General features: G+C 48.5%; 1 protein-coding gene across 1 annotated transcript in view; it reads left to right on the top strand.

Annotated features, from left to right (window-relative positions):
* The window catches only part of CROCC2 (ciliary rootlet coiled-coil, rootletin family member 2), a 215,378-nt gene that overhangs the window by 146,955 nt on the left and 40,771 nt on the right, over window positions 1–27,652 (top strand). Inside the window, exons 28-30 of the mRNA XM_073358695.1 lie at window positions 260–561; window positions 17,396–17,516; window positions 18,259–18,422. Coding sequence (XP_073214796.1) covers window positions 260–561; window positions 17,396–17,516; window positions 18,259–18,422 — 587 coding nt within the window. The remainder of the gene's footprint in view (window positions 1–259; window positions 562–17,395; window positions 17,517–18,258; window positions 18,423–27,652) is intronic.

Genomic DNA, 27,652 nt, shown 5'->3' with positions numbered 1-27,652 from the left:
CACAGAGGGAAAGGTATTGCCATGGCAGCAGTCATTTTGAAGGGGAAGAGGGTGGCATTTGAAGGAAACTGAGTGTCAGGCAGCTATCCCTGCCCTGAAAGGGGAAAGCCACAGAGGGGTCAGGGGTCTGCCTGGAAATCCAACCTAGCAGCAATTTCTGGAGGGGGTGGCTCTGAATCCGTGCATGGATTATCCCCAGGCTGGGCTGAGGAGAGAACCGCAGTTCTCTGGCTGTAGTGACACGCTTGTCTTGTACCAGATAATCCATATTGCCCCCTGCCATTATCACATGGGGATGGTCTAGGCCTGCCTGACGGTCCCTCTCCTAACACACCCACCTGGCATTCAGGCTTTGAGCTCTTCTCTGCCACCACAGGAACTGACGGGCAACGGACTCCAGCCTCCTGCACTGGCTCTCCAGAGAGGAGCCGTTCCCGCTCCCCCTTTGGTTGGGCTTCCCCTCTCCAAGGGGAGCACAGTGCTAGCGAGCCTGACTTGGATGGAGTCCGAGAAGCCTTGAGAGACTTCCTGCAGGAGCTGCGAGACACTCAGAGAGAGAGGGTAAGAGCATCTCCTTTCTGCTCCCATGGTGTCCCCTTGCCCCTCCACAAACTCCCCACTCTCTGCTCGCACCCAGGCCATTCTCAGCATCATGATCACTGGCAACACTGACAGAGATTTGCCCCCACATTGGATTGCTGAATTAACTGAAACAAATGTACAAGGACTTTAAAGTCCTGTCTCTTTCAGTTAAAATGAGCGCAGAAACGAGGCCTTGGTACTGTCCAGGACTGCATGCAAGCATTACCCTTATTCATTTAATCTCTCAATGTAGCTTCCAATCTGCGCCTTGTCCGCCAAGCTCTAACCAGCACAGTCACTCCCAGCACTGCAGCATGAGACACAGCCCTCGGCAGGGCTGGCCTTATCATGAGGCGAACTGAGGTGGCCACCTCAGGTGCCAGATTATGTGGGGGGGGAGGTGGGCACCGCTAGGACCCAGAGAGTAGAAAATTGTGTCTGCTGTTGGTGCATATGTATTCTCTCTGCTCTAGATGCACAGAGATGGTGGAGTGCTGTGCTGGAGGAAGGAGGGCACAAGAGACATAACAGGCAGGCAGGAGAAAAGGTGAAAGGGAATAACAGAAAGCAGCAGGAGCTGCAGGGAGAAGGAGGAGGAGGAGCCTCTTATGTATCTCTCTAGCACCCCCAGGAGCCTGGGCTGATTAACACCAGCTTCTCAGGGAGCTTCCTGTTTCCTGCTGCTTCTCTGAACCCACTTGAGGAGAACAGGCAGTCAACTGAAGTAGTAGGAGCCAGTTTGGCCCTTAAGACGCTGATATCTTCCCTCACTCAGGCCCTGCTACCAGCCTGCTTATTTGTCCCCTTCAATTGAGTGTTGAGAGCTATAGCTGGCACAGAACAGCAGTCATGAGTGAAAGAAGAAAATGCCCATCTGGGGCAGCATTCAAAAAAAGAAAGCAAGCAAAGGAAGCTTTTCTATCTAAGCAGGAAGGAGCTCTCCTGAGATACATAGACACAAATGTTCACAGTGAGCCTTCTGGCCCCAGTGAGGATGTGAGTGGTGAGGAGATGCCTGATCTTCCAGTTAGTCAGAGTGCAGGTGACCTGGAAGCTACTGCAGCATCCATATCTCCATCTCAAATGGATGTAACCATGCACATTCCTGAAGAAAAGTGTAGATCAGAGAAGAGTGTGGTGGAGGCACAAGAAACAGCTGCTGCTGAGTTTAGTTCCTTAAGTCTAGATGATGCAGGACTGTGGACCCACTTGAGCAGTAGCCTGAGGGACTTCCTTGTACTGCCTGGGCCACAGCAAGTGAAAAACTTCATGTTCCCCAAAGACAATGAAAATAGGCGTTTCCATCCAACACATTACTGCCGTGAAATCCCCAATGGTGACAAAGTGGAGAAGCCATGGCTTATGTACTCAAAAACCCAGAATTCCGCATACTGTTTTTGTTGCAAAATCTTTTTGTTGGACTAGATGACCTCCTTAGGTCCCTTCCAACCCTGATATTCTATGATTCTATGACTGGCCGAGGCCAATCTTGTATTGCCTCCACTTTGTTCCATTGGGGTTTTACCAAGTCTATCCCTACTATATACCCGAAGTATCTCACCTCAGCTAGTCCTATCACGCACTTGAGAGGGTTGGCACTGAGGCCGGCCTTCCGCAGGGCGTCTAGTACCACTTCTGCTTTCCCTAGGTGTGTTTCCCAGTCAGGGCTGTGGATGACTATATGGTCTAAATAGGCGGCAGCATACCTGGCATGGGGTTGCAGCAATTTATCCATAAGTCGTTGGAATGTTGCAGGGGCCCCATAGAATCCGAAAGGGAGGACAGTATATTGGAACAGGCCATCAGGTGTAGAGAAAGCAGTCTTCTCCTTGGCGTTCTTGGCCAGGGGAATTTGCCAATATCCTGTGGTTAGGTATCGGGCCTTGCCTAACTGATCAACTAGTTCGTCGACTCATGGTATCAGATAGGTATTGAACTGGGATACTTCATTCAACTTCCGGAAGTCGTTGCAAAATCTCAGGGTGCCATCAGGCTTGGGTACTAGGACGATAGGGCTGGACCACTGGCTGTGGGATTCTTCAATAACCCCAAGTTCCAACATCTTCTTCACTTCTGTCCTAATTTCCTCTCTTTTAGCTTCCAGTATGGTCTTATCATCACCCTTATTCCGGGCCTGGTGATGATATAATGTTGGACCAGTGTCGTACAGCCCGGCTGTGTACAGAACACATCTTGGTTCCGTTGGATCATATCAATGACCTCTGTTTGTTGTTCTGGGGATAACTCGGGGGATATCCTCACCTGCTCCTGTGGGTCGTCCGTCTGAGGTGGAGCTCTCTGAATGACCAGGCATGTCTCTCGGTCATGCCAGGGCTTCAGTAAGTTTACGTGGTAGATCTGCTCTGGTCTTCGGTGGTCTGGTTGTCTGACCCTGTAGTCCACTTCCCCAGTGGCTTCCACTATCTCATATGGCCCAGGCCAGCTGGCCAGGAGTTTGCTTTCCGTTGTCGGCATTAGCAGCATCACCTGTTCTCCCAGCTGAAATTTCCATACTTTCGCCCGGCGGTTATAATATGTCCACTGGGTCTCTTGTGCTTTTTCCAAATGTTCTCGTACTATATGGGTTACTCGAGCTATTCGCTCTCTCATCTGTATCACGTGCTCAATGACATTCTTTCCTGGGTTGGGTTGTTCTTCCCAGTCCTCCTTGGCGATATCTAATATTCTGCGTGGGTGGTGTCTGTATAGTAGCTCAAAGGGAGAGAAATTGGTGGACACCTGGGGGACTTCCCGTATTGCAAACATTAGGTATGGTAGAAGGGTATCCCAGTCTTTTCCATCCTGTGCTACCACCTGCCGGATCATACCTTTAAGGGTGCAGTTAAACCGTTCTACCAGTCCATCTGTTTGTGGATGGTAGACTGAGGTCCGTATGGCATGGATGCAGAGCAGGGTACATAAGTCCTTCATTAATTTCAACATGAAAGAGGTTCCTTGGTCAGTCAGGATCTCCTTAGGGATGCCCACTCTGGCAAAAACCTGAAGTAGTTCTTTTGCTATTGCCTTGGATGTGGGGTTTCTTAAAGGAATGGCTTCTGGATACCGTGTGGCAAAGTCAAGGATGACTAATACATTTCGGTGGCCCCGTGCTGATCTTTCCAGCAGGCCCACTGGGTGCATGACTATCCTTTCGAAAGGGACTTCAATAATAGGCAAAGGTACTAATGGGGCCCGCAAGTGAGGTCAGGGACTATGCAACTGGCATTCCGGGCAGGAGATACAATAGCATTGGACCTCCGTGCGTATTCCTGGCCAATAAAATCTTCTTAGGACTCTAAAGTGTCTTGTCTACCCCTAGATGTCCCCCAAATAAATGACTGTGAGCTAACTCTAGTACTGCCCTTGTGTGTTTCCGTGGGACTAAGAGCTGCTCTACTTCTTTCCCTCCAATTTGCACTATTCGGTACAACAGATCATGTTTGATCACATAATACGGCCTTGGGCCTTTGGTCTTTCCTTCCACGGGTACACCATTTACTTCCACTACCTCCTCCCTCACATTTGCATATAGCAGGTCATTGGCTCGGTCCTGCCCGAAATTCTCACGTGCTGTACTGATTTGACCTAACTCCAGGGGACCTATTTCTTCTCCGCCCCTGGAGTTGCCCTTGCTTGGGCTAGGAACCACCTGAGTCCTCACTGGCCTGAATTGTCTCCTGGCCTCCTGAACGGGTTCGCTTACCAACAAAGGAGGCTTTCTGGTTCTCTGCTAGAATCCTGGTCCCTAGCCTTTTATCTGCCCTCTTTTCCCACCTAGACTTTCGGGGTTTCCCGGGGAATGAAAATAGCTCTGGGGAAAATTCGGCAAAAATTGGGGTGAGGCTATCTGTAGGTGCCTCCGTCTCAGCCCGGGGGTTGCTACCCTCCCCTGGCTCTACTGGAGTAAGTTTTCAAACCTGGGGAAGTCCCTACCCATTAAGACCAGGTAGGGGAGCCCAGGGACCACTCCTGCAGTTACCCTAGTAGTGTTTCCCTGGATCTCAATCCGTCCTGGGATTGTGGGGTAGAAATTTACGGTGCAATGAAAGCACGTTACCTCTGTGGTTTTGGCCCTGGTTAGTTGGTCTTGCCCCACCAACTTCCCCGAGACCAGTGTGACAGCACTCCTGGAATCTACTAATGCTATGGTCGCAATACCGTTAATCTTTACTGACCTTGTATACCCATGTGAGGTCATTGCAACCCCTACCAGGCTGATTAGGCCACATTGTTCCCCAGGATCCCCCAGATTGCACTGCATAGGCTCTTTCCTGTTGGGGCATTGGGCTGCTATATGCCCCAATTCCCCACACTCATAACACTGACCTCTTATCCCTGTTGCCACCCTCTGCCTGGGGCTATTTGGTCGGCCCCCCCAGGTCCCTTCTTGGCCTCGGGCCATTCCTCAGTGTCTTTCCTCCCAGTTATGGTTCTTCTGTAGTTCTCGACAATCTGGGGCCTTGGGTTTGGGTCTGTCTTCCTGGTATACTGTGGGTCTGGAACAGTTCACGGGCTGCCAGCTGTCTTTCCATGAGGGAGACCAACTCATCGCAGGTAGAGGGGTCATTCTGGCCAACCCAAGCCTGGTGGTAGCCCCCTCATATACCGGTCCAGTACCGAGCTCCATCATTTTTTCAGAGCTGAGGGCCTCAGGGGTTCAGCCATTTCCGGGTCAGGTGGATCAGGTCAAACAATTGCGATCAGGGTGTCTTGTCCTCTGTATACTGCCATTCATGAAAGCTCTGGGCTCGCAACGCCGTGGTTACTCTGGATCTGGCCAGGATCTCTGCCTTCAGCTGGGAGTAATCCTCCGCAGTCTCTGCAGCCATATCGTAGTAGACCTTCTGGGCCTCCACACAGGAATGGGGTGAGGATACCAGACCACTGATCTCAGGGCCAGGCTGTTCTCTCAAATGCCAGGAGGTATGCCAATACATCATCCTCCCCTGTCATTTTCTTAGGCAGTGGCTGACCCTTATGGTCCGAGTCCCATCGCAATTGTGGTTCTGCTCCATAAGGGCCTTCATCTGGTTTGCCAACTCCTGTAGCAGAGCTCGGTCCTGGGCAGCCTGATTCATCAACAGCCGATTAGTCTCCTGCTGCACCTGAATCGCCTCCTGTTGGGCGGTTGCTTGGATTTGGGTAGCTTCCTGCTGGGCCGTAGTGGCTTGTATTAGAGCCTTGACCATGTCGTCCATCTTGGGGATGGGATGGTTTTGGTTAACCCTGGTTTAAGTCCCCAGCGCGGAGATCCCACTTCTGACATCACGTGTGGCAAATTGCCAGTACGATTATGATGGGTCCCGCGCTTCCTCTCCTTTGTGGGGGTTCAGGGTGCAGTTTCCTGCCCCTGAACTAGGGTATTTATTGTCCCACTAGTAACCCAGAGAAGGGTAATGAAGAGGGAGGGACCCGGGCCCGCCCTCTACTCCGGGTCCCAGCCCAGGGGCCCTAGGGATAATGGTAAACCACTTGAACTAGTGCTTCCTTCCCCTGGGCTACTTCCCTCTTCTGCTCTTCAGCTTGTGGGGCTTCCTGCCCTGTCTCTCTGCACAAGCTTGGTGTCTCTTTACCTAGGGTCTTGGTCTTCTAGCCAGCCACAGCATTTCTCCAAACTCTCCTCTACTTCAACTCCTCCAAACTGGTCTCTGCTCCAACTCCTTCCCTGGCTGATTGAGGCAGGGGGGTTTTATCAGGTGACTAGCTTCAGGTGCTCTAATTGGCTTCAGGTGCTTTTAATTAATCTATAGAAACCTTTCTTCCCTCTACAGGGAATAAGGCTTCTCCTCATCCTGGGACTTACATATCTCTCCAATATCACTCTCCTGCTGCCTTCTGGCCATGCTGTGTCACAAAAGCATCTATGTATTTTTCTCTGCATCAACTCATCGATGGCAAATTTTGAAGCAACCATAGAATATCAGGGTTGGAAGGGACCTTAGGAGGTCATGTAGTCCAACCCCCTGCTCAAAGCAGGACCAATCCCCAATTTTTTCCCCAGATCCCTAAATAGCCCCCTCAAGGATTGAACTCACAACCCTGGGTTTAGCAGGCCAAGGCTCAAACCACTGAGCTATCCCTCCCCCCAATCTGGGAGCATCCTTTCTGACACTGAAACCACTGAGTGCCACTCAATGGGAAAGTCAACTGGAGGCAATAAAGCCTATCAAACACCAAACTGGGAAGATAGATGATGCCATAGTTGCCATTATGGAGGATAATGCTATGATAGGAATTGTTTGTGAGAGAACAGTGGCAGAGGGAAATGGAATCACCAGAAACATACATAACTTCAAATTTCTGTGTGGCTTAGTGTTGTGGCATGATACAACATTTATTTCAAACAGTGTAAGCAAGAGACTCCAAGGTGTTGACCTTGATAAATCTGGACCAATGGAACACCTGGACAAAGCAAAGTCATACCTACAGTCTTACCGGTCAGATGAGGGATTTCAAAACGTTCTGAAGAGTGCACAGAACTTGGCAGAGGAACTTCACACTGAAGCTATTTTCCCATCCATTCAAGAATACAAGAGTCACCAAAGAAGAAGACATTTTGATTACGAGGCACAGGATAATTCCATAAGAGACCCCAAACAACAGTTCAAAATTGAATTCTTTAACCAGGTGCTAGATTGTGCAATACAGTCACTTGAAGAATGTTTCATGCAGCTCAGGGAACACAGCAGTATATTTGGGATGTTGTATGATATTCCAAAACTCCTCACTATACCTGAAGAAGACCTACACCAGCAATGCAGGTCACTAGAGACAGTGTTGACACATGATGACATGCATGATATTGATGCGAGTGATTTAGGTGATGAACTGAAAGCCCTTTCAAGATACATTTCAGCAGGATCAACTCCAAAGGCTGTTCTGGAATATATGTGAACAAATAAGATGACCACCCTCTTTCAAAATGCTTTTGTTGCTCTGCGCATACTTCTAACACTTCCTGTAACAGTTGCCAGTGGAGAACGCAGCTTCTCCAAGCTGAAGTTAATAAAAACACATCTACACTCCACAATGACACAGGAGAGACTGGTCGGCCTTGCAACCATCTCAATAAAGCATGAGCTGGCCCAGATTGTGGACCTTCAGCAGGAAGCAGTTCAAATCTTTGCAACTAAGAAGGCATGGAAAGCACTACTTTGATTATTCAAACAGATAAAAATGCCAGTGTTTACTATGCAGACAAGAAAAGTTACATTTGCTGTTCAGGTGTTTGAAAGTTAAGTGTTCCTTAAAATTTTTGAACAAGGCATTTTAAGTTGTTAGTTCTCCTTTATTGGGGTAGGTAGCAGAGCAGTACCATGAGGGGAGTAGAACAGGAAGAAGGCAGAATTGAGACCTTTCAAAGTTTTGGCCCAAGCGAGGGGGCATGGGGGCATCATTTGAGCTCCCCACCTCAGGTGCCAAAACGTTGTGGGCCGGCCCTAGCCCTCAGAACTTGAGGTGCTGCACAAAGGGACATGGGACTGGCACACTGGACCAGAGCAGGGCTCCAGCCAGCCTGGTGTCATGGCTCTGACAGTGGCCAGTACCAGTTTCAGTAGAAGGTGCAACATCCCTTCAGTCTCCTCTCCTCCCCCTGTCAGTTACAGGACAGTTCAAGCCCTGTAGCTTGGAGGGTTTAGATCCTTTCCAAAACACCTGGTTATTTTTTTATTCCTTGTTATAACACTGGAGATTCTCGTTCTCCACAGACCTGTCTAACCTTTTGCTGAATCCTGCTGAGCTCTTGGCCTCTGTGATACCTTGCGGCAACAGGTTCCAAAGGCTTATTGCATGGAAAAATATTTATTTGGCTGCCACTGCTTGCTGACTGTCGCTGAACACCCCCTTGTTCTGGTGCTGTGGTCTGGTTGTAGGGCATGGGCACTGGCAGTGCCAAGGAATGGTGGGAAATTATTTCTCATTCTTCTCTGCCCTCCCTATATTCCATGCCTTGGCCTTCCTTCCCTGACCCTTCATGTTACTCCTTCCCCAACTGTCCCTCCCTTCAGTTCTTATCCCTGGAGAGAGAGGACTCTGCTCCAGAGATTCTCACAGCACCAGATCCACCCCTCTTTCTCTTCAGCTCTGCCTGTACGCCAGGGTGGCGTAGGGAGCAGAGCAGCCATAGGAGACATGGAAGCTGTGTTCCCACCCTTGGGCTGACTCAGGGAGGAATATGGTCAGTTCACAGTGTGTCCTTCCCTCTTAGGTGCTGGGGGAGCAGAGGAATGTTGCCAAGGAATGGCACATGAGATGCCACATGCTTGAAAAGCAAGTCAGGCATTGCTCACTGCTGTAGTCAGCTCAGTGCAGCCATGTGGGATGTGTGCACAACCTGGGCAGGAAAGTGGGCCAGACATGATATGCCAGGCCACATCAGGCCATGGAGGAGTTAGACTATGCCTCCAGACACTGCTCTCCCCACACACTCCACAGCCAGGGAGCCGAGCACCCATGCAGTGCTGTAGTTTGCCAAGCTCTATTGCTGGGCAAGGAGAATCAAGAAAAGAGGACATGGAGGGGCAGGAGCACGTGGAGAGCTGCATTTCCTTAGAGCAGGGGCAGGCAAATTTTTTGTCCTGAGGGCCACATCGGGTTTCTGAAATTGTATGGAGGGACATTTAGGGGAGGCTGTGCCTCCCCAAACAGCCAGACATGGCCCAGCCCCCGCTCCCTATCCAGCCCCCCTGCTTCTCCCTCCCGCTCCCTATCCAGCCCCCCCAATGCCTCCTCCCAGGACCCCTGCCCCATCCAACCCTCCTTGTCCCCTGACTGCCCCCGGCCCCCCTGCCCCTGACTGCCCCCCACTGCCCCATCCAACCCCTCCTTTCATTCCTGACTGCCCCTCCCGGGACCCCTGCCCCATCCAACCACCCCTTTTCCTTGACCTCCCCTGGAACCCCTGCCTCTGACTGCCACCCACTGTCCCATCCAACCCCTATCCACACCCCCGCCCCCGACCACCACCCCGAACTTCATAGAATCATAGAATATCAGGGTTGGAAGGGACCCCAGAAGGTCATCTAGTCCAACCCCCTGCTCGAAGCAGGACCAATTCCCAGTTAAATCATCCCAGCCAGGGCTTTGTCAAGCCTGACCTTAAAAACCTCTAAGGAAGGAGATTCTACCACCTCCCTAGGTAACGGATTCCAGTGTTTCACCACCCTCTTAGTGAAAAAGTTTTTCCTAATATCCAATCTAAACCTCCCCCACTGCATCTTGAGACCATTACTCCTCGTTCTGTCATCTGCTACCATTGAGAACAGTCTAGAGCCATCCTCTTTGGAACCCCCTTTCAGGTAGTTGAAAGCAGCTATCAAATCCCCCCTCATTCTTCTCTTCTGCAGGCTAAACAATCCCAGCTCCCTCAGCCTCTCCTCATAACTCATGTGTTCCAGTCCCCTAATCATTTTTGTTGCCCTTCGCTGGACTCTTTCCAATTTATCCACATCCTTCTTGAAGTGTGGGGCCCAAAACTGGACACAGTACTCCAGATGAGGCCTCACCAATGTCGAATAGAGGGGAACGATCACGTCCCTCGATCTGCTCGCTATGCCCCTACTTATACATCCCAAAATGCCATTGGCCTTCTTGGCAACAAGGGCACACTGCTGACTCATATCCAGCTTCTCGTCCACTGTCACCCCTAGGTCCTTTTCTGCAGAACTGCTGCCTAGCCATTCGGTCCCTAGTCTGTAGCTGTGCATTGGGTTCTTCCGTCCTAAGTGCAGGACCCTGCACTTATCCTTATTGAACCTCATCAGATTCCTTTTGGCCCAATCTTCCAATTGGTCTAGGTCCTTCTGTATCCTATCCCTCCCCTCCAGCGTATCTACCACTCCTCCCAGTTTAGTATCATCCGCAAATTTGCTGAGAGTGCAATCCACACCATCCTCCAGATCATTTATGAAGATATTGAATAAAACCGGCCCCAGGACCGACCCTTGGGGCACTCCACTTGATACCGGCTGCCAACTAGACATGGAGCCATTGATCACTACCCGTTGAGCCCGACAATTTAGCCAGCTTTCTACCCACCTTATAGTGCATTCATCCAGCCCATACTTCCTTAACTTGCTGACAAGAATACTATGGGAGACCGTGTCAAAAGCTTTGCTAAAGTCAAGAAACAATACATCCACTGCTTTCCCTTCATCCACAGAACCAGTAATCTCATCATAAAAGGCGATTAGATTAGTCAGGCATGACCTTCCCTTGGTGAATCCATGCTGGCTGTTCCTGATCACTTTCCTCTCATGCAAGTGCTTCAGGATTGATTCTTTGAGGACCTGCTCCATGATTTTTCCAGGGACTGAGGTGAGGCTGACTGGCCTGTAGTTCCCAGGATCTTCCTTCTTCCCTTTTTTAAAGATTGGCACTACATTAGCCTTTTTCCAGTCATCCGGGACTTCCCCGGTTCGCCACGAGTTTTCAAAGATAATGGCCAGTGGCTCTGCAATCACAGCCGCCAATTCCTTCAGCACTCTCGGATGCAACTCGTCCGGCCCCATGGACTTGTGCACGTCCAGCTTTTCTAAATAGTCCCTAACCGCCTCTATCTCCACAGAGGGCTGGCCATCTCTTCCGCATTTTGTGATGCCCAGCGCAGCAGTCTGGGAGCTGACCTTGTTAGTGAAAACTTCCCTGCCCTCTATCCAACCCCCCCCTGCTTCCTTCCCCCTTACCACGCTGCCTGGAGCACTGGTGGCTGGCGGTGCTACAGCCGTGCCACCCAGAGCACCAGGAGAGGCAGCCGTGCCGCCCAGCTGGAGCCAGGCATGCCACCACGCAGCACAGAGCACTGGGTCAGGCAGCCCCGCCACCCAGAGCAATGCGCCAGCAGCACAGTGACCTGAGGCTGCAGGGGAGGGGGAACAGCAAGGGAGGGGCCAGGGACTAGCCTCCCAGGCCAGGAGCTCAGGAGCCAGACAAGAGGGTCCTGTGGCCTGGATGTGGCCCGCGGGCTGTAGTTTGGCCACCTCTGCCTTAGAGGATATTGCCACCTGCCCTCTCAGCCACCCTTACAGTGTCCAGGCCTGATCTGCAGCTGCTGTAACTTGACTCCCCTCCAGCAACTCACCTCCAGCACAGCAATGCTGACACCCGCTGAGGATCTGGCCTGCCGACATCAGTGGAACTATGGCTGATTTATACCAGTTGGGGATCTGGCCCAGTGACTCCAGTGGAGCTAGGGCTGATTTACACCAGGTGGGGATCTGACCCATTGGCTCCAGTGGAGCTAGGGCTGATTTGCACCAGCTGAGGATCTGGCCCAGTGACTCCTATGGTGAGATGCTGGCTGACAGCAGCTGGGGAGCTGACCTCTCCAGGGTGTTAGCCACCATCTGTCTTAGCAGGTCTGCATGCTGCTCCGTCAGTGAGCCCATCCATGCCTCTGCAGGCACTGGGCAGACAGCTACTCAACAGCAACAGGAGCTGAACACCCCCCATCTAGGACTCCGTGGAGCGAGGGACCCATGGCAAACCACCAGGCCAGCCCAACGACATGCTCAGCATTACATGACCCCACCAGCTGAGTTTGACCCCAAATTGACTTTAATGGCATTTATATAGCAACATTCTCTGGTCCTTCAGCCCCCTCCCCTTTGGCCTTCCTCTGTTGTGTCCAATTGCTCAAAACATGGTTCTTATAAAGATGCATAAATATTTATACAAGAGTAATATAAAAAACATGGACTGTCATAATAATCAAAGCTCCGGCGCAGCCGAAGGGCTTTCTCTAGGACTGGGAAATCAATTAGTATTTTATGGCTCTAAACTATTGAGTCTGAGGTGCTCCTGCCTTCCCCATCCCATCAGGCTGCTGAGGTTTGCTAGAGTTGAGGTGAGCAGCTGTGTCCAGTTGTGTCTCTCGGTGAACACAAGGGAAGGTGTATTCCCTTACAGTTAAAGTAGGTCTGATGGTTTGATTAACATTCTGTGTGTCGTTTTCATATGATTACTGTGTACAGCCCTTCCTTAAGACTCCCAAACTGTCAGCCTGCACCAATGCTCATTGACATCAACTGAAGGATTCCCATTGATTTCAGTAGGCCTCAAGTCCCACAAGTTCTACCAGCAGAAGCTCACTTCCCTATTAAAGACAAGGGGTAACATTTTCCACAGCACGTAAGTGACTTTTGAAAATGGGATGTAGGATTCCAGCTCACTTACGTGCTGTGGAAAATGTTACCCCTTGTCTTTAATATGAAGGCTACAGACCCCTGCCTGCCGTGCTCCATTGTGCTGCCAGCTGGCCATGCCAATCAAGATGTAGCATTGAATGCTGGAACCAGCGGTCTCTGTAGGCCTCAGCTCCATACTGAAGAGGAGGATAGCTGCACTCTGTGCCATTTGTGCAAATTAGGTTCAGCCTTTGGGCTTCTGGCAGGGTGCCCATGCAGCTTAGCTGGGCAAAGTTTGGGCACCTGCAGCATAAATGGCAAAGAACATAATGGAAACTAGCAGGAAATGGGGAGCTGTCTTTGGCCAGGAGATTACAGACACTCAGGGCTGTTTGTGGCCAAGAGTACAGGCTGAGTTTGATAATATTCTTTTGAAGGTAACTGGATTGTGATTTGCAAACCAGCAGCCAGACTCTGCCTCCCCTTACACTCCTGCTGCTGTGCTGACCTGGAGCCTGATCCTGTTTTCTGGTGTTTTAATGATGGTTTATGTCATGCGCTTTGATAGCAGCTTCCACCTGAAGATCCAAAGCCTATACAAATAGTGGTGTCTGTAGCCTCGTCACAGGCCCCTGGGAAGTGGGGACACCCCATCATTCAGATGAGGAAATGGAAGCACTGAGTGGATGGGTGAGTTGCCCAGGGTAGCAGAGCTGAGAGTAGGATTCAGGAGAGTCAGGTTCTACTCTGCTGCCCTGGGCAAGTCGCCCCTCCACACACCAGGAAGAAGGATGGGGCTGTGCATAATCCCTGTGTGACGCTCTGTACCTCAGGGGAACACCCTAACCCCCAAGTTCATCTTTATAAAATGATTGTGTGGTATCCAATGCAAAGTTTGTCATATTGGGTGTCTTCGGAAGGCTCATAATGCACTGAGCATGGTAGTTATAGTGATGTTATAGTAATTGTTACAGTAATGTTATAGTAAGGTTATATGTTATAATTTCATGTATATAGTTATGAGGCTGAAAATGTATCCTCATGGTTTAAAGCAAGCCCATGCAAAAACTCTCCAAGAACTGAGAGGCAGTTCACACCTCATCAGGGCATGGATGGGACAAACCCAGCCCAGCCTCACAGGAACAATGGACACTGTTTTAGGCAGCGACAAAATAATCTGTTAGACCCTTGAGGAAGTCACCCCATTCCTTTGGGCAGTTTGGGACTGCAGTGAGGTAATGCTCACCTGACTCTGAAGGGGAGGAGCAGGGCAAAGCCAAGAGGAAAGCAAGGACATGATAAAAGGGAAGAGACATTTTGCCATGCTCTCTCTCTTCCACCTACATCTATAGACAGCACCACCACCAAGCGACTGAACCACAGATCAAAGGGGAGAGCCTGGCTGAAAAGCCAGCCTTGTGATGAGAAGCATCTAAGTTTGTAAGGACATTGAAAGTGTTAAGATCAGCTTAGAATGCGTTTTGCTTTTATTTCATTTCACCAAATCTGACTTGTTATTCTTTGACTTATAATAATAGAATATCAGTGTTGGAAGGGACCTCAGGAGGTCGTCTAGTCCAACCCCCTGCTCAAAGCAGGACCAATCCCCAACTAAATCATCCCAGCCAGGGCTTTGTCAAGCCTAACCTTAAAAACTTCCCAGGAAGGAGATTCCACCACCTCCAAACAAACCCTTCTTGTTACTCTTAACCATCCCTTGCTAGTTGCAACTCCAGTTGTGATTTGGCCTTCCTGATTTCACTCCTGCATGCCTGTGTAATATGTTTATACTCCTCCCTGGTCATTTGTCCAAGCTTCCACTTCTTGTAAGCTTCTTTTTTGTGTTTAAGATCAGCAAGGATTTCACTGTTAAGCCAAGCTGGTTGGCTGCCATATTTACTATTCTTTCTAGATGGTTTGTTCCTGCAACCTCAGTAAGGATGCTTTAAAATACAGCCAGCTCTCCTGAACTCCTTGCCCCCTCATGTTATTCTCCCAGGGGATCCTGCCCATCAGTTCCCTGAGGGAGTCAAAGTTTGCTTTTCTGAAGTCCAGGGTCCATATTCTGCTGCTTTAACTTTTTTCCTTTTGTCAGGATCCTGCACTCGACCATCTCATCGTCATTGCCTCCCAGATTCCCATCCATTTTTGCTTCCCCTACTAATTCTTCCCAGTTTGTGAGCAGCAGGTCAAGAAGAGCTCTGCCCCTAGTTGGTTCCTCCAGCACTTACACCAGGAAATTGTCCCCCCACACTTTCCAAAACCTTCCTGGATTGTCTGTGCACTGCTGTATTGCTCTCCCAGCAGATATCAGGGTGATTGACGTCCCCCAGGAGAACCAGGGCTTGAGATCTAGTAACTTCTGTTAGTTGCCTGAAGAAAGCCTCGTCCACCTCATCTCCCTGGTCCGGTGGTCTATAGCAGACTCCCCCGCGACATCACCCTTGTTGCTCACACTTCTGAACTTAATCCAGAGACTCTCTTTTTCTGCAGTTTCATACTGGAGCTCTGAGCATTCATATTGCTCTCTTACTTACAATGCAACTCCCCCAACTTTTCTGCCTTGCCAGTCCTTCCTGAAGAGTCTATATCCATCCATGACAATACTCCAGTTCATAGATTCATAGATACTAAGGTTAGAAGGGACCATTATGATCATCTGGTCCGACCTCCCACACAATGCAGGCCACAGAATCTCTCCCACCCACTCAGTTATGTGAGTTATCCCACCAAGTCTCTGTGATTCCAATCACATCATAATTCCTTGACTGTGCCAGGAATTCCACTTCTCCCTGCTCGTTTCCTAGGCTTTTTGCATTTGTGTGTAGGCACTTAAGATAACTTGCTGATCGTCCTACTTTCTCAGTATGAGGCAGGAGTTCTCCCCTCTTCTGCTCTCCTGCTCGTGCTTCCTCCTGGTATCCCATTTCCCCACTTACTTCAGGGTTTTGGTCTCCTTCCCCCAGTGAACCTAGTTTAAAGCCCTCCTCACTAGGTTAGCCAGCCTGCTTGTGAAGATGCTCTTCCCACTCTTTGTTAGGTGGAACCCATCTCTGACTAGCAATCCTTTTTCTTGGAACACCATCCCATGGTCAAAGAATCCAAAGCCTTCTCTCCGACACCACCTGTGTAGCCATTCACAATTCGACGGTCTCTACCTGGGCCTTTTCCTTCCACAGGGAGGATGGACGAGAACACCACTTGTGCCTCAAACTCCTTATCCTTCTTCCCAGAGCCACGTAGTCTGCAGTGATCTGCTCAAGGTCATTCTTGGCAGTATCATTGGTGCTCACGTGCAGTAGCAGGAAGGGGGAGTGATCTGAGGACTTGATGAGTCTCAGCCAATTTTCTTCACCGTCCTTCTGTCCCCGCTGCACAGCCTGCTCTGATTCCTCAGAATGTTGTGCCCGCAGAAGCATATCCTGACATCTGTCCAGGAAACCTTCATTTTCTCTTATGCAATGCAGGGTTAATACTTGTTTCTCCAGTCCTTGAACCTTCTCTTCCAATATGGAGACCAGCTTGCACTTTGTGCAGACAAAGTCGCTTCTGTCCTGTCGAAGAAAGACAAACGTGGTACATCTTGTGCAGGTCACAAGAGCTGATCGCTCACCATCCATATTACCTTCCTTCTAAGAGCTTCTTCAGCTGTTGCAGTTATTACTCACAGAAGCATGTAAGATGAAAGCCTCAGTGGGCTTTTCCAAGGTGAACTCCCAGGCAAACTCCCCCTGTTAGCCTCTCTGCTGTTCTACCTTTATAGTTAATAAATCTGTTTGTTTATTCTACCTGAAGCAGTGCATTTGGTTTGCAGTGTGTCAGAGACTTCCCTTAGGAGAACAAGCCTGGTACATATCAATTTCTTTGTTAAATTGACAAACTTATATAAGCTTGCAACATCCAGTGGACATAACTGGACACTGCAAAATGGAGGTTCCTAGGGTTGTTTCTGGGACCGGAGATACTGGCTAGTGTCATTCGCTTGCAAGTAGCTGGGAGCAGCTTACATGCCAGAGGCTGTGCGTGAACAGTCCAGGAGTGGGGGTTCTCACAGCAGAGCTGGGTAAGGCTGGCTCCCAGAGTTAAGGATTGGAGTAGCCTAGCAGATCAGTGGTCCAGACAACACCAGAGGGGAATGTCACACCCTATATTTTAAGAACCACTCCATCCGCCTTCCTGGCTTGCAGTGTGAGGTGGAGGTTTGGTGTGTTTTAGGTGCTGGGTATGGGATTGCTGCTGAGTCCTCCTTTCCCATTTCCCACACTGGACTCTGAGGTGTAAATCAGGATAGATCCACAGCATAGTCAGTTATACAGCTAAGGATCTGTTAGCATACGTTGCTTTCATTTGCTGAGCTTGGCAGTTCAGTGACATTTAAAGATGCTCAGAAGACTTTGGGGAAGGGGACACTGAGAGATTAAAATGGTCCTTTGTCGGGGCCATTGTGTAGACACGTTTGTGTATGTGCGTGCCAGACATCACACTCACAAACTGACACAACACCAATATTTACAGGACGCCTTAGAGCTCTGGCTCCAGGGATGTTCTGATTTGCATCAGGAAATCCCCATTGTTAAACTTAGTGTTTCATGTATTTCCTTTTCTCCTTTCACCTCCTCCCTTGTGTCTCGGCATATTCCTCTTTCTGGCCTGCACTTAAAACCTGACGCTATTTTTCCTTCTCCCAGGATGATTTAAGGACCCAGGTGATGAACCTGAACCGTCAGATGAATGAAATGGCGAGTGACCGGGACCAGACCAGCAATCACATCCTGCAGCTGCAAAAGTTGCTGGCAGACTCTGAGGAAGGCCAGTCATTCTCCTCTTCTCCCTCTGATTCCATAAGGCTCAGTTGATGCAGCTGGAGCAGACTCTGTCACTGGAACAGCAGGAGCACACAGGATCAGCTGTCCTCTCGTGTCAGAAGGGGCTAGCCCTGCTGGTCAGGCAGAACTGGAGAGGTTCTAATTTGGGATTGAAAAGTGATGCCAGGCAAGCCCTGACCTCATGGCCAGGATGCAGCCATCCCAACCTGAGGGATGGAGGGTGTGTGTGACTAGAAGATTAGCTACAAGTGTAAAGCTACAGGAGCTTGCCAAAAAATGCTCCTGCAACCAGAGCCCAAGAGTTATGTGGTAACAAGCAAGCCACTTCTGCTCTCAGTGCCTCTTTTTGTCCTCCCAGCCTTTATCCATAGGGATTGCAAGCTCCTGACCTTGGGGCAAGGCCAGACTCTCTTTGGCTTCCTGATGTGGTCAGCCCTGCCTTGCTTCATGGAGTCCAGGGCTGGGTTCCTGGCACATGGCTTCTTTGGGGTGATATCCCCATGAACTGATGCAGCAACCCTTAGATCCAGCGAACTCGCTGTTCACATGTAGCTCGGGGACTTCAGGAGGCTGAGTGATGGCTTGGCTGGATTGCTCCCCCAGCCATCGAAGAGATCCACTGGGGAAGCAGTGCTCTTCTCCCTCCCACAGATCACTGTGGGACAGACCCCCCACTCCGGTCAGAGCCCATTCCTCAAACCCCGCCTCTTCTTTCCCATACCCAGGCAAGCGAGGCATGGACGGGTGCCTGAGCAGTACACAGATGGCCCTGGCGCTTCAGGAAGAGACCATTCGGAGAGTGGAGAGGGAGCACCACGAGTTGGCAGAGCAGATCGCTACCCTGGAGTGCAGCATGCATGCCAGGCAGGAGAGGAACAGGGAGCTGCAGGTGGGTCTGAGCCTGCGAGGAGAAGGAGTAAGAAGTGCATGTTATGGGGCAGCCACCTGTTAGGAAACAGGGAGGGGGAGCACTGTAAAAGTCACCAGTGGAAAGGGAAAGTTATAAGAACGGCCATATTGGATCAGACCAAAAGTCCATCTAGCCCAGTAGCTTGTCTTCCAACAGTGACCAATGCCAGGTGTCCCAAAGGGAATGAACAGAGCAGGTAAACATCAAGTGATCCATCCCTTGTCATCCATTCCCAGCTTCTGGCAAACAGAGGCTAGGGACATCATCCCTGCCCACCCTGGCTAATGGCTATTGATGGACCTATCCTCCATTAATGTATCTAGTTCTTTTTTGAATCTGTTATGGTCTTGGTCTTCACAACATCCTCTGGCAAAGAGTTCCACAGGTTGACCATGCGTTATGTGAAGAAATACTTCCTTTTGTTTGTTTTAAACCTGTTGCCTATTAATTTCATTTGGTGGCCCCTAGTTCTTGTGTTATGAGAAGGAGTAAATAACACTTCCTTATTTACTTTCTCCAGGCCAGTCATGATTTTATAGAACTCAATCATATCCCCCCTTCGTCTCTTTTCCAAGCTGAAAAGTCCAAGTCTTATTAATCTCTCCTCATACGGCAGCTGTTCCATACCCCGAATAATTTTTCTTGCCCTTTTCTGAACTTTTCCCAAGTCCAATATATCTTTTTTGAGATGGGGTGACCACATCTGCACGAAGTATTCAAGATGTGGGTGTACCATGGATTTATATCGAGGAATATGATATTTTCTGTCTTATTATCTATCCCTTTCTTAATTATGCCCAACATTCTGTTTGCTTTTTTGACTGCTGCTGCACATTGAGTGGATGTTTTCAGAGAACAATGACTCCAAGATCTCTTTTTTGAGTGGTAACAGCTAATTTGGACCCCATCATTTTATATGTATAGTTGGGATTATGTTTTCCAATGTGCATTACTTTGTATTTATCAACACTGAATTTCATCTGCCATTTTGTTGCCCAGTCACCCAATTTTGAGATATCTTTTTGTAGCTCTTCACAGTCTGCCTGGGACTTAACTGTCTTCAGTAGTTTTGTATCATCTGTACGTTTTGCCACCTCACTGTTTACCCCTTTTTCCAGATTGTTTATAAATATGTTGAATAGAACTGGTCCCAGTACACCCCTGGGGGAATCACCATTTACCTCTCTCCATTCTGAAAACTGACCATTTATTCCTACCCTTTGTATCCTATATTTTAACCAGTTACCAATCCATGAGAGAACCTTCCCTCTTATCCCATGACTGCTTACTTTGCTTAAGATCCTTTAGTGAGGGAACCTTATCAAAGGCTTTCTGAAAATCTAAATACATTATATCTGCTGGATCCTCCTTGTCCATATGCTTGTTCACCCCCTCAAAGAATTGTAGTAGATTGGTGAAACATGATTTCCCTTTACAAAAGTCAGGTTTACTGGCCTGTGTCATAAACATACAGCTGAGAGTAGCATAAAATCCCTCTATTACCTGTAAAGGGTTAAGAAGCTCAGATAACCTGGTTGGCACCTGACCAAAAGGACCAATAAGGGAAGAAGATACTTTCAAATCTGTGGGGGAAGGTTTTTGTTTTGTGTTTTTTTGTGTTCTCTCCAGGACAGCGAGGAACCAGGGCAGGGAAAATACATCTCCTAAAGCCATACCTGAACTAAGCATCTAAGATTACAAATTGTAAGTAATAGGAAGGAAATGCATTAAATTATCTTTTGTTTTAGCTTGTGAATTTTCCCTAGGCTAAGAGGGAGGTTTATTCCTGGGTTTTTTTTGTAACTTTAAAGTTTTGCCTAGAGGGGAATCCTCTGTTTTGACTCTGATTACCCTATAAAATTACCTTCCATCCTGATTTTACAGAGGTGCTGCTTTTACTTTTTCTTTATAACAAAGTTCTGCTTTTAAGAATCTGATTCATTTTTAGTGTCCTAAAAACCCAAGGGGCTGGTCTGTGCTCACCTTGTATCTCAAGCCTCCCCAGGAAAGGGGGTGAAGGGACTTGGGGGGATATTTTGAGGAACAGGAACTCCAAGTGGTTCTTTTCCTTGAATCTTTGTCTAATTCACTTGATGGTGGCAGCGATACCGTCCAAGGACAAGGAAGAATTTGTGCCTTGGGGAAATTTTTAACCTAAGCTGGTAGAAATAAGCTTAGGGGGTCTTTCATGCGGGTCCCCACATCTGTACCCTAAAAATTGGCATTATATTAGCTATCCTCCAGTCATTTGGCACAGAAACTGTTTTAAATGATAGGTTAAGACTACAGTTTGTAGTTCTGCAATTTCACATTTGAGTTCCTTCAAAACTCTTGGGTGAATACCATCTGGTCCTGGTGACTTATTACTATTAATTTATCAATTTGTTCTAAAACCTCCTCTAATGATACCTCAATCTGGGACAGTTCCTCAGATTTGTCACCTAAAAAGAGTGGCTCAGGTTTGGGAATCTCCCTCACAACCTTGGCCATGAAGACTGATGCAAAGAATTCATTTAATTTCTCCACAATGGCCTTATCATCCTTGAGTGCTCCTTTAGCACCTCAATTGTCCAGTGGCCCTGTCAGGGTTCCTTCCCCACTCTGAACTCTAAAATACAGCTGTGGGGACCCGCATGAAAGACCCCCTAAGCTTATTTTTACCAGTTTAGATTAAAAAATTTCCCAAGGCACAAACTTCGCCTTGTCTTTGAACAGTATGCTGCCACCACCAAGTGATGTAGACAAAGAACAGGGAAAAGACCACTTGGAGTTCCTATTTCCCCAAAATATCCCCCCACGCCCTTAAACCTCCTTTCCTGGGGAGGCTTGAGAATAAACAAGATGACCACAGACTAGCCTTGGATTTTTAACACCCAGAAAACCCAATCAGATTCTTAAAAAACAGAACTTTATTCGAAGAACAAAAAAAGATAAGAGAACAACTCTATAAGATCAGAATGGAAGATAATCTTACAGGCAGTCAGATTCAAAACATAGAGAATCCTTCTAGGCAAAACTTTAAGTGACAAAAAGACACAAAAACAGGAATACACATTTCCTCCAGCACAGCGAATTTCACAAGCCAAAACAAAGAAAACCTAACACATTTTCTAGCTAGATTACTTACTAACTTTACAGAAGCTGGAGGGCTTGCATCCTTGAACTGTTCCTGGCAAAGGTATCACAGAGACAGACAAAAGCCTTCCGCCCCTCTCCAAATTTGAAAGTATCTTGTCCCCTCATTGGTCATTTTGAGTGAGGTGCCAGCCAGGTTATCTGAGCTTCTTAACCCTTTACAGGTAAAAGGACTTTGCCTCTGGCCAGGAGGGATTTTATAGCACTGTATACAGAAAAGTGGTTACCTTCCCTTTATATGTATAACAGGCCCCTCTGGTCATTTAGCAGGCTTCCTGCTTCTGATGTACTTAAAAAAAATCTGCTATTAATTTTTGAGTCTTTGTCTAGCTGTTCTTCAAATTCTTTTTTGGGCTTCCTAATTATATTTTTACACTTCATTTGCCAGAGTTATGCTCCTTTCTATTTTCCTCATTAGGATTTAACTTCCACTTTTTAAAGGTTTCAGAGTAACAGCCGTGTTAGTCTGTATTCGCAAAAAGAAAAGGAGGACTTGTGGCACCTTAGAGACTAACCAATTTATTAGAGCATAAGCTTTCGTGAGCTACAGCTCACTTCCTCAGATGCATATCGTGGAAACTGCAGCAGGCTTTATATATACACAGAGAATATGAAACAATACCTATTCCCACCCCACTGTCCTGCTGGTAATAGCTTATCTAAAGTGATTTCCAGCACAAATCCAGGTTTTCTCACCCTCCACCCCCCCACACAAATTCACTCTCCTGCTGGTGATAGCCCATCCAAAGTGACAACTCTTTACACAATGTGCATGACAATCAAGCTGGGCTATTTCCTGCACAAATCCAGGTTCTCACATCCCCCCCACCCCCATACACACACAAACTCACTCTCCTGCTGGTAATAGCTCATCCAAACTGACCACTCTTCAAGTTAAAATCCAAGTTAAACCAGAACATCTGGGGGGGGGGGGGTAGGAAAAAACAAGAGGAAACAGGCTACCTTGCATAATGACTTAGCCACTCCAAGTCTCTATTTAAGCCTAAATTAATAGTATCCAATTTGCAAATGAGTTCCAATTCAGCAGTTTCTCGCTGGAGTCTGGATTTGAAGTTTTTTTGTTTTAAGATAGCGACCTTCATGTCTGTGATCGCGTGACCAGAGAGATTGAAGTGTTCTCCGACTGGTTTATGAATGTTATAATTCTTGACATCTGATTTGTGTCCATTTATTCTTTTACGTAGAGACTGTCCAGTTTGACCAATGTACATGGCAGAGGGGCATTGCTGGCACATGATGGCATATATCACATTGGTGGATGTGCAGGTGAACGAGCCTCTGATAGTGTGGCTGATGTGATTAGGCCCTGTGATGGTGTCCCCTGAATAGATATGTGGGCACAGTTGGCAACGGGCTTTGTTGCAAGGAGAAGTTCCTGGGTTAGTGGTTCTGTTGTGTGGTATGTGGCTGTTGGTGAGTATTTGCTTCAGGTTGCGGGGCTGTCTGTAGGCAAGGACTGGCCTGTCTCCCAAGATTTGTGAGAGTGTTGGGTCATCCTTTAGGATAGGTTGTAGATCCTTAATAATGCGTTGGAGGGGTTTTAGTTGGGGGCTGAAGGTGACGGCTAGTGGCGTTCTGTTATTTTCTTTGTTAGGCCTGTCCTGTAGTAGGTAACTTCTGGGAACTCTTCTGGCTCTATCAATCTGTTTCTTTACTTCTGCAGGTGGGTATTGTAGTTGTAAGAAAGCTTGACAGAGATCTTGTAGGTGTTTGTCTCTGTCTGAGGGGTTGGAGCAAATGCAGTTGTATCACAGAGCTTGGCTGTAGACGATGGATCGTGTGGTGTGGTCAGGGTGAAAGCTGGAGGCATGCAGGTAGGAATAGCGGTCAGTAGGTTTCCGGTATAGGGTGGTGTTTATGTGACCATTGTTTATTAGCACTGTAGTGTCCAGGAAGTGGACCTCTTGTGTGGACTGGACCAGGCTGAGGTTGGTGGTGGGATGGAAATTGTTGAAATCATGGTGGAATTCCTCAAGGGCTTCTTTTCCATGGGTCCAGATGATGAAGATGTCATCAATATAGCGCAAGTAGAGTAGGGGCTTTAGGGAACGAGAGCTGAGGAAGCGTTGTTCTAAATCAGCCATAAAAATGTTGGCATACTGTGGGGCCATGCGGGTACCCATAGCAGTGCCGCTGATCTGAAGGTATACATTGTCCCCAAATGTGAAGTAGTTATGGGTAAGGACAAAGTCACAAAGTTCAGCCACCAGGTTAGCCGTGACATTATCGGGGATAGTGTTCTTGACAGCTTGTAGTCCATCTTTGTGTGGAATGTTGGTGTAGAGGGCTTCTACATCCATAGTGGCCAGGATGGTGTTATCAGGAAGATCACCGATGGATTGTAGTTTCCTCAGGAAGTCAGTGGTGTCTCGAAGGTAGCTGGGAGTGCTGGTAGCGTAGGGCCTGAGGAGGGAGTCTACATAGCCAGACAATCCTGCTGTCAGGGTGCCAATGCCTGAGATGATGGGGTGCCCAGGATTTCCAGGTTTATGGATCTTGGGTAGTAGATAGAATATCCCAGGCCGGGGTTCCAGGGGTGTGTCTGTGCGGATTTGATCTTGTGCTTTTTCAGGAAGTTTCTTGAGCAAATGCTGTAGTTGCTTTTGGTAACTCTCAGTGGGATCAGAGGGTAATGGCTTGTAGAAACTCGTGTTGGAGAGCTGCCGAGCAGCCTCTTGTTCATATTCCGACCTATTCATGACGACAACAGCACCTCCTTTGTCAGCCTTTTTGATTATGATGTCAGAGTTGTTTCTGAGGCTGTGGATGGCATTGCGTTCCGCATGGCTGAGGTTATGGGGCAAGTGATGCTGCTTTTCCACAAAAAGTGATGCTGCTTTTTGTGGAAAAGCAGCATCACTTGCCCCATAACCTCAGCCATAGAATCATCATAGAATCATAGAATATCAGGGTTGGAAGGGACCCCAGAAGGTCATCTAGTCCAACCCCCTGCTCAAAGCAGGACCAATTCCCAGTTAAATCATCCCAGCCAGGGCTTTGTCAAGCCTGACCTTAAAAACCTCTAAGGAAGGAGATTCTACCACCTCCCTAGGTAACGCATTCCAGTGTTTCACCACCCTCTTAGTGAAAAAGTTTTTCCTAATATCCAATCTAAACCTCCCCCACTGCAACTTGAGACCATTACTCCTCGTTCTGTCATCTGCTACCATTGAGAACAGTCTAGAGCCATCCTCTTTGGAACCCCCTTTCAGGTAGTTGAAAGCAGCTATCAAATCCCCCCTCATTCTTCTCTTCTGCAGGCTAAACAATCCCAGCTCCCTCAGCCTCTCCTCATAACTCATGTGTTCCAGTCCCCTAATCATTTTTGTTGCCCTTCGCTGGACTCTCTCCAATTTATCCACATCCTTCTTGAAGTGTGGGGCCCAAAACTGGACACAGTACTCCAGATGAGGCCTCACCAATGTCGAATAGAGGGGAACGATCACGTCCCTCGATCTGCTCGCTATGCCCCTACTTATACATCCCAAAATGCCATTGGCCTTCTTGGCAACAAGGGCACACTGCTGACTCATATCCAGCTTCTCGTCCACTGTCACCCCTAGGTCCTTTTCCGCAGAACTGCTGCCTAGCCATTCGGTCCCTAGTCTGTAGCTGTGCATTGGGTTCTTCCGTCCTAAGTGCAGGACCCTGCACTTATCCTTATTGAACCTCATCAGATTCCTTTTGGCCCAATCTTCCAATTGGTCTAGGTCCTTCTGTATCCTATCCCTCCCCTCCAGCGTATCTACCACTCCTCCCAGTTTAGTATCATCCGCAAATTTGCTGAGAGTGCAATCCACACCATCCTCCAGATCATTTATGAAGATATTGAATAAAACCGGCCCCAGGACCGACCCCTGGGGCACTCCACTTGATACCGGCTGCCAACTAGACATGGAGCCATTGATCACTACCCGTTGAGCCCGACAATTTAGCCAGCTTTCTACCCACCTTATGGTGCATTCATCCAGCCCATACTTCCTTAACTTGCTGACAAGAATACTATGGGAGACCGTGTCAAAAGCTTTGCTAAAGTCAAGAAACAATACATCCACTGCTTTCCCTTCATCCACAGAACCAGTAATCTCATCATAAAAGGCGATTAGATTAGTCAGGCATGACCTTCCCTTGGTGAATCCATGCTGGCTGTTCCTGATCACTTTCCTCTCATGCAAGTGCTTCAGGATTGATTCTTTGAGGACCTGCTCCATGATTTTTCCAGGGACTGAGGTGAGGCTGACTGGCCTGTAGTTCCCAGGATCTTCCTTCTTCCCTTTTTTAAAGATTGGCACTACATTAGCCTTTTTCCAGTCATCCGGGACTTCCCCGGTTCGCCACGAGTTTTCAAAGATAATGGCCAGTGGCTCTGCAATCACAGCCGCCAATTCCTTCAGCACTCTCGGATGCAACTCGTCCGGCCCCATGGACTTGTGCACGTCCAGCTTTTCTAAATAGTCCCTAACCGCCTCTATCTCCACAGAGGGCTGGCCATCTCTTCCGCATTTTGTGATGCCCAGCGCAGCAGTCTGGGAGCTGACCTTGTTAGTGAAAACAGAGGCAAAAAAAGCATTGAGTACATTAGCTTTTTCCACATCCTCTGTCACTAGGTTGCCTCCCTCATTCAGTAAGGGGCCCACACATTCCTTGGCTTTCTTCTTGTTGCCAACATACCTGAAGAAACCCTTCTTGTTACTCTTGACATCTCTGGCTAGCTGCAGCTCCAGGTGCGATTTGGCCCTCCTGATAACATTCCTACATGCCCGAGCAATATTTTTATACTCTTCCCTGGTCATATGTCCAACCTTCCACTTCTTGTAAGCTTCTTTTTTATGTTTAAGATCCGCTAGGATTTCACCATTAAGCCAAGTTGGTCGCCTGCCATATTTACTATTCTTTCGACTCATCGGGATGGTTTGTCCCTGTAACCTCAACAGGGATTCCTTGAAATACAGCCAGCTCTCCTGGACTCCTTTCCCCTTCAAGTTAGTCCCCCAGGGGATCCTGGCCATCCGTTCCCTGAGGGAGTCGAAGTCTGCTTTCCTGAAGTCCAGGGTCCGTATCCTGCTGCTTACCTTTGTTCCCTGCGTCAGGATCCTGAACTCAACCAACTCATGGTCACTGCCTCCCAGATTCCCATCCACTTTTGCTTCCCCCACTAATTCTACCCTGTTTGTGAGCAGCAGGTCAAGAAAAGCACCCCCCCTAGTTGGCTCCTCTAGCACTTGCGCCAGGAAATTGTCCCCTACGCTTTCCAAAAACTTCCTGGATTGTCTATGCACCGCTGTATTGCTCTCCCAGCAGATATCAGGAAAATTAAAGTCACCCATGAGAATCAGGGCATGCGATCTAGTAGCTTCCATGAGCTGCCGGAAGAAAGCCTCATCCACCTCATCCCCCTGGTCCGGTGGTCTATAGCAGACTCCCACCACTACATCACTCTTGTTGCACACACTTCTAAACTTAATCCAGAGACACTCAGGTTTTTCTGCAGTTTCGTACCGGAGCTCTGAGCAGTCATACTGCTCCCTTACATACAGTGCTACTCCCCCACCTTTTCTGCCCTGCCTGTCCTTCCTGAACAGTTTATAACCATCCATGACAGTACTCCAGTCATATGAGTTATCCCACCAAGTCTCTGTTATTCCGATCACGTCATAGTTCCTTGACATCACCAGGACCTCCAGTTCTCCCTGCTTGTTTCCAAGGCTTTGTGCATTTGTATATAAGCACTTGAGATAACCTGTTGATCGCCCCTCATTGCCAGTATGAGGCAGGAGCCCTCCCCTCACAGACATTCCTGCCTGTGCTTCCTCCCGGTATCCCGCTTTCCCACTTACCTCAGGGCTTTGGTCTCCTTCCCCCGGTGAACCTAGTTTAAAGCCCTCCTCACTAGGTTAGCCAGCCTGCTGGCAAAGATGCTCTTCCCTCTCTTCGTAAGATGGAGCCCGTCTCTACCCAGCACTCCTCCTTCATGGAACACCATCCCATGGTCAAAGAAACCAAAGCCTTCTCTCCGACACCATCTGCGTAGCCATTCGTTGACTTCCACGATT

This window comes from Lepidochelys kempii, chromosome 9 (genome assembly GCF_965140265.1).
Source record: "Lepidochelys kempii isolate rLepKem1 chromosome 9, rLepKem1.hap2, whole genome shotgun sequence".
NCBI classification, from domain to species: Eukaryota; Metazoa; Chordata; order Testudines; family Cheloniidae; genus Lepidochelys; species Lepidochelys kempii.
This window is presented reverse-complemented; position numbering and strand designations above follow the sequence as displayed.